Source organism: Gekko japonicus, unplaced genomic scaffold (genome assembly GCF_001447785.1).
Source record: "Gekko japonicus isolate JY-2015 unplaced genomic scaffold, Gekko_japonicus_V1.1 scaffold5862, whole genome shotgun sequence".
NCBI classification, from domain to species: Eukaryota; Metazoa; Chordata; class Lepidosauria; order Squamata; family Gekkonidae; genus Gekko; species Gekko japonicus.
In genome coordinates, this window is record NW_015166619.1 from 24,449 (window position 1) to 31,275 (window position 6,827).

The 6,827-nt window shown below is 43.2% G+C and overlaps 1 protein-coding gene and 1 pseudogene across 1 annotated transcript; both read left to right on the top strand.

Moving 5' to 3' along the window:
• Window positions 1-234: 234 nt before the first annotated feature.
• Window positions 235-1,185, top strand: LOC107111431 (olfactory receptor 1020-like). Its single transcript, XM_015412398.1, has one exon. It carries the CDS (start codon window positions 235-237, stop codon window positions 1,183-1,185), a length of 951 nt encoding a protein of 316 aa, XP_015267884.1.
• A 1,981-nt stretch (window positions 1,186-3,166) lies between these two features.
• LOC107111432 lies at window positions 3,167-6,008 on the top strand (annotated as a pseudogene).
• The last annotated feature ends 819 nt before the right edge of the window (window positions 6,009-6,827 follow it).

The window sequence follows — 6,827 nt, forward strand, 5'->3', positions numbered from 1 at the left end:
CCTCATTAACTGAATTTTGGAGCTGCCACATTTTCAGTAATTCAAGGAATAACTTAGGCCATAAGAAAGTATCCTTGGATATCCTGGATAAGAGCTGGGGGGGAAACTATTCTCAACTATGTTTCCCTAAGTCCACAGTTCATAATCATTTCAATTTTTCATTATTGTTTTTCCAGACTGATAAATTTTGTTCTGATTTTAGACCTTATTCCTATGGGTAATCCTACTGAAAGAATGCAAGAGGCAAATTGGACTCACGTGTCTGAATTCATTCTCTTAGGATTCTCAGATCGATCAGAAGTGCAGATAACTTTATTCGTGCTCTTTCTACTCATTTACTTGCTGACTCTAATAGGAAATATGGGTATGATTGTGCTGATTCAGACAGATTCCCTCCGACACTCTCCAATGTATTTTTTTCTCAGCAATCTGTCCTTCATTGATATCTGCTACTCTTCCAGTATCACGCCAAGGTTTCTATATGATCTCCTTGTAGGTAGGAAGGTGATTTCATACACTGCATGTGTAACCCAGATGTTGTTCTTTGCAATTTTTGCCACAACTGAGTGCTACCTTTTAGCTGCCATGGCTTATGATCGCTTTGTGGCCATCTGTAACCCACTTCTTTATCCAGTCTCCATGACCAAAAACATCTGTCTTCAGCTTTTAGCTGGCTGCTATGTGGCAGGGATTGTGACTTCAATAGTCCATACCAGTGGTACATTCCGGCTGTCCTTCTGCAGCTCTAATGAAGTTAACTCTTATTTCTGTGACATCCCCCCTTTGCTACGACTCTCCTGCTCAGATAATTATGTATCCAAGACAGTACTCTTCGTCTTTTCTGCTTTTGTTGTGGTACTGAATGGAGTTATTGTTCTCATCTCTTATGCTTATATCCTTTCCACTATCTTGAGGATGCAATCTTCAACAGGCAGGCAGAAGGCCTTCTCTACCTGTGCCTCACACTTGCTGGCCATTATATTGTATTATGGGACACTGACCTTTATGTACGTTCAGCCTGGAGGACTTGAGGCTGTGGAGCAAGACAAAATAGTGTCTGTATTCTACACCATTGTGATCCCCATGCTGAACCCTGCCATCTATAGTCTGAGGAATGAGGAGGTGAAAAAAGCCCTGAAGAAAAAACTGAATCAGAAAATCTTTCTTCAGCAGCCCAAGTTGTGAGGCATTATGTCATGCTCAGTGCAACAATGTGCTCCTCATCTTCTGGCTTCTCCAAGAAAAGACTTTGGAACAATTGGTTTCTGGTCTTTATTCCATATATGTATGATTGTATGTATTTTTGCATATCAGCCAACATGTTCTGTCTGTATTAGACCTCTGAGGAAGGCCTGTAAAGGCCGAAACGCGTTAAGTCTATCTTATTAGCCCTTGTATGTTTTTATATTTGTATATGAGGTAGGAATGGGCCCTTGTTTGTTATTTTAAGTTATATATGTATATTTTTGTATGTTTTATAATTAGATTTTTAGAGTTGGCCCTCTTCTATTCTTGACTAACCTTGTACTGGGTATGCACCATAGTGGCAGCTACATTTTTCAGACAGCTTTCACTTTCTGGTGTTCTCTTTTAGGATTCACTGTACAGTGCAGGCTTTTCCTGTGATAGGTACAGTCCTCTGATGAGGAGGGTGCCTTCAAACTGCATTCAGAACGGCATATAAGAGCAGAGAGTGCACTGTTTTGGTATATCTGTCTGTGTTTTCAACCTTTTTCCTCTTGTTCATCAATTGTTATTTTTTGTGTACTTCACTCTTTTTGTTTCTTTGTTAACTGCCTTGAGACTAAGGAGATCAGGCAGGATGAAATATTTTAAATTCAAAAATAGAGTCCCTCAAAAGCTCTTTGGGCATTGTATGGTTATGAAAGGAAAGTGGAGCTATCAGATGTTGGAAACTGGAGAAGAAATAATTTCCCCCTAATTAAATATTTTACTCTGTTTTAGAATTCCCATTTGATTTTATAAATAGCAACCATTTTGAAATGTTGCTTTGGAAATTGGAAGTCTACTATTATGAATTTTTGTTACGAATACTTGTTTTGAATTTTAAAGTGTAATGTTAACTGAACCAATTCAATATTTTCGCATTTTAAAATACACTTCTAATTGATCAGTATCTATCATTGAATTTTTTTTGAAAAAAAGAGAATATTTATTTCAATATTTGCATGCAAAATTATATTAGAATTTCTCTGAAAATGAAAACAGTCCTCCTGAGAAACAGCCAGATTACAAGTACAATCACATAGATGCTTTGGAAGAATATACAAACTATCTGAAATATAGTGTACAAAGGAGCTATACCCTAAACACCATAATAGGACAGTAATAATAAGTAGTATATGCTTATTATAATAAGCAATAAATACTCAGCCATTTAGGCTGAGTGTCATGGGAGATGTCATCAAGAGAATTATTTCCTATTGATCAACACAACCACTTAAATTTCTTTAAAGAACATGCAGACAGTCAGCTCCTGGAACCAAATATGAACGAAGTTCTCCTTGATTGTAAGTAGAATTGAGACTGTACAATCAAATTCAATTGTAATTGTGAAATCCATAAGTTATGTTGATAGGCAAACAGAACTGGAAAAGATGTGTATATTGTTTGCAGTATGGATACTGTTTTTCATGGCTTGTGTTTTCTTTTTCATAAATATTGAAGTCTTGAATTTTCAATGAACAAAACAATAGAGAACCTACATAAATTTGCATCCCTGGAAATCACTTTTGATGTATTCACTGGGCCTCTGAAGGGGAAATGTGCAAAGGATTGCATGTAGTGTTAGATAAGTTCAACACCAGTGAAACTGAATGTAGGGATATTTCTAAGACAAAATCATCATCCCAGTTCAGACACGTAGTTGCTCTGGTTTAGTGCATCAGGAGCATGTAGGAATGGTGCTGAGCTCATTTCCATGGGGTAGACATGTGAAAAGCCACCCTGTCAAATGGTGTAAAGTTCTTAAAATATCCCAATTTTCAGCTATTGACTATGAGATTACCAAGTAAGCATTTGTTATTTGTTTACCAAATATATAGTTATGAATCATTTTGAATACTCATTATAATTGTGTATTTTTAATTGATAACCTTTATTCCAATTTTATACTTTCTTGCTGTCGGGTAATCCTACTGAAAAAATGAAAGAAGCAAATAGGACCCAAGTGTCTGAATTCATTCTCTTAGGATTTTCATGTTGATTTGAAGTGCAGATAAGTTTGTTCTTGCTCTTTCTACTGACTTACCTATTGACTTTAATAGGAAATCTGGGTATGATTGTGCTGATTCAGATAGATTCCCGTCAGCACGCTGCAATGTATTTTTTCCTCAGTAACTAGTCCTTCATAGACATCTGCTACTCCTCATGCATCACACCAAGATTTCTGTTTGATCTCCTCATAGGGAAGAAGGTGATTTCATACTAAGCGTGTGCAACCAAAATGTGGTTCTTCACTATCTTTGCTACAACTGTGTGCTATCTGTTAGCTGCCATGGCTTATGATCGCTTTGTGGCCATCTGTAACCCACTGCTTTTTCCAGTCACCATGACCAAAACTGTCTCCAGCTTCTAGTCGGCTGTTACTTGTTGGGAATTGTGAATGGTATTGTCCATACTAGTGGGACATTCCATCTATTTTTTGTGGCCCCAATGAAGTTAACTCTTATTTCTGTGACATTCCACCTTTGCTGCAGCTCTCCTGTTCAGACAACTATGTTTCCATGGTACATTCCGGTACATTCCGGCTGTCCTTCTGCAGCTCCAATGAAGTTAACTCTTATTTCTGTGACATCCCCCCTTTGCTACGGCTCTCCTGTTCAGACAACTATGTTTCCAAGGCAGTACTCTTTGCCTTTTCTGCTTTTGTTGTGGTATTGAATGCTGTTATTGTAGTAATATCTTATGCTTATATCCTTTCCACCATCTTGAGGATGCAATCATCCACAGGCAGACAAAGGACCTCAACCTGTGCCTCACACTTGCTGGCCATTATATTGTATTATGGGACACTGACCTTTATGTATGTTCAGCCTGGAGGGCTTGAGGCTGTGGAGCAAGACAAAACAGTGTCAGTTTTCTACACCATTGTGATCCCCATGCTGAACCCCGCTATCTACAGTCTGAGGAATGAGGAGGGGAAAGAAGCCCTGGGGGGGGGGGGGGGATTAATCAGAAAATTTGTCTTAAGCACCCAAAGCAGTGAGGCATCACATCATGCTCCCTGCAACAATGTTACCCAATGCTCCTCTTCTTCTGGCTCCTCCATCAAAGGCAAAGCCTGGGTATTTCGTGTATTTTATGACTGATGCATGTTTTTTACTTACTATACCATGTATTTGGAAGATGAATTTCTTTCTTTTGGGACCCAGACAACTCCCTCCTGCACATCTGTATAGATAAGCATTTCGGCGCAAAGCAGGAAAAGCACAGGAAGGAATGCAGTAGCAATTAACCAGAAAAAGACCAAGCTCCCCAACCCCCATGGCAGCGTAGCTGACACACTGACATGGAAAGCATACCATAATTAATTTCCTAGTTCTGGAAATGTCAATTGCTGTTTCTATGGTTATATATAAGGGAGATGGATTCTATGTGGAGTCACAGTTTGAAAATAGCAGCAGAAACATTCAGATATTATAACAGTCTTTATAACTAATTAAAATAAAAAGAGTAGCATGTACTGGATTTAGTATTGCTGTCTGGTTTAGTAGTTATTGTGGTCAGAAGGACAGGAGATAGTAAGGAGAATGCTATAACTATCAGATATGAATTCCAATCACTAAATCCTTGCCAATAAAGCGTATTGTGCTGATAGTCCTGTGTTTCTTGTGCTTACTCTTATGACTCTGCTGGCTCAGTGGCTTATTTGATGGGCTTTGATATACAGGCAACAGCTTTTGTTTGTTGGAGTGATTCTAGGTACATGGACAAAAATTTGCTTGCATATTGTAGTCTGCTGGCAGTCTTGCTGGCTGGGTTAGAGGAAGAGAACTAGCAGCTGCCATCCTGCTTGAAGTCTCCATAGCGACCACATGTTACATAGAGTTTTGCCCTCAGGTAAGACAGTGAATGGACTCGTGTAGATTTGAGTCCAGTAGTAACTAGAGATCCACAAAATTTTGGGTGTATAAGCTTCCTTTGTCAGATACTCATGTCATGTCATCTCAGATATGCATGTCATGGACTCATGTAATTCCTATTCATGCAATTGCACAGGATTATGGTACTGGTTTTGTACTCTAATAAAGCATAACGCTTCTCAGGAAAAGTGTGTGAAGTGTTACTTGCTGTTGAACCTGACAGCAAGGGCCTTATTTGTAGATTTGCCAGTCCCCACATCCAGGCAGGAGTTCCCCCCTCTTTTGTGGGCTCCAATTAGACCCTGGCCAGCCCCACCCCCAAGTGCTGCAGCTAAATTCGACCACCCACCCCATCGCCCCCACCGCCCCACCACAAGAACAAATCAAAACAACAACCCCCACTAACTAGAACTGTAATCCCCTCCCCCTCCCCCTCTCCCCTCTCTGCCGCTGCCTCCCATCCTCTCTGTCCAAGGCCCCCTGGCTAATCCTCAGCGTCCCGCCACTGGTAGGCCATGCAGATTAGCATTTGCTTAAGGTGCGACATCCCCCGCTATATGAATGTCAGCCTGTAGTCATGGCATCCTGGTGTGGAGCAAGACACAAAGGGGAAAGCAGGTAAGTCGCCGGAACACCTGAGAGCCCACCCACCTGTCCTAACATTGCCCACATGGCTCATGATCTTAGGCACCCACACACCCACACAGCGCACGCCAGAGGAAGTGGCTACACAAGGGGTCAGGGCCGGCCAGCACCTCCACAATGCTGGCATGCAGCCCAGACACATCCCCCCGGGACTGTGTGATACCCACCTGTCACCTGCAGGTTGGCCATGGCACCCTCCAGAGCCTCCAGTCACCAGGAGATGGGCAGTCCCGAGGGTCCGGCTGCCACCAGGGATAGTGGCCTCGCACCTGCAGAGACAGGGCATGGGTGAGCATCCATGCCATCCATGCCCAGACCATGAATATGATGGATTCAGTGGAAAAACAGGAGGAGCATGTCCACAGGCCTGAACATGAGCCCCCCAGATGCTGCCAAGAGGATGGCCATGGCCTGTCAGGCCTCCACCATGAAAACCCCAGGAGGCCCATGCACATCGCAGCAATGGCCACAAGGCCACCACACTCTAGCCACGCGCCTGTGCCTTCTGCGTCGGCAGGCCCCGGGAAGGTGTGGGGAGAGCTCACCACCACTGGTTCTATAGGGATACAAACATCAACCCACATGCTGTGTGCAGGTACTGCCCCTTCTGGCACACATGTATGGGCAACACCCTGGCCAATCCTCAGTCCATCATCAGAGGCCTGAGTGCTCGGCCATCAGGAGACACAGCCTGGGGTATGGCTGAGCACTCAAAGGTGACCAACACCAGGCACATGGCTAGGGTCTCCAGTGCCCACTGGGCAACTGCCAAGGTACCTTGTCAGTGTGCTTGATGCACCTTGTTCCTGCAGGTCCTGGCTGTGGGTGGTGAGGGATCTGGGGTCCGCCTCAATGGAGGTTGAAACCACCCTTGCCCTCTTCTCATGGGGTCGCCCTGTGGATGGGGATGTGGAGCACATGGTCACAGATCTTACAATGGCCACAGCCATGTAGAGTGGGGGATACTTACTGTGAGGCTTCCGGTACCACCATTTGGGATGGCTGCCCTGGTCCCACAAGGCCCTCTGGAGCTCGAACCGGGGAGGGTGCTCCCACCTTGGCAGGATGCCCTCCCAG

Excerpts from the sequence above, each read along its gene's own strand:
- LOC107111431 (XM_015412398.1), top strand. The coding sequence starts at position 235 with ATGCAAGAGGCAAATTGGACTCACGTGTCTGAATTCATTCTCTTAGGA.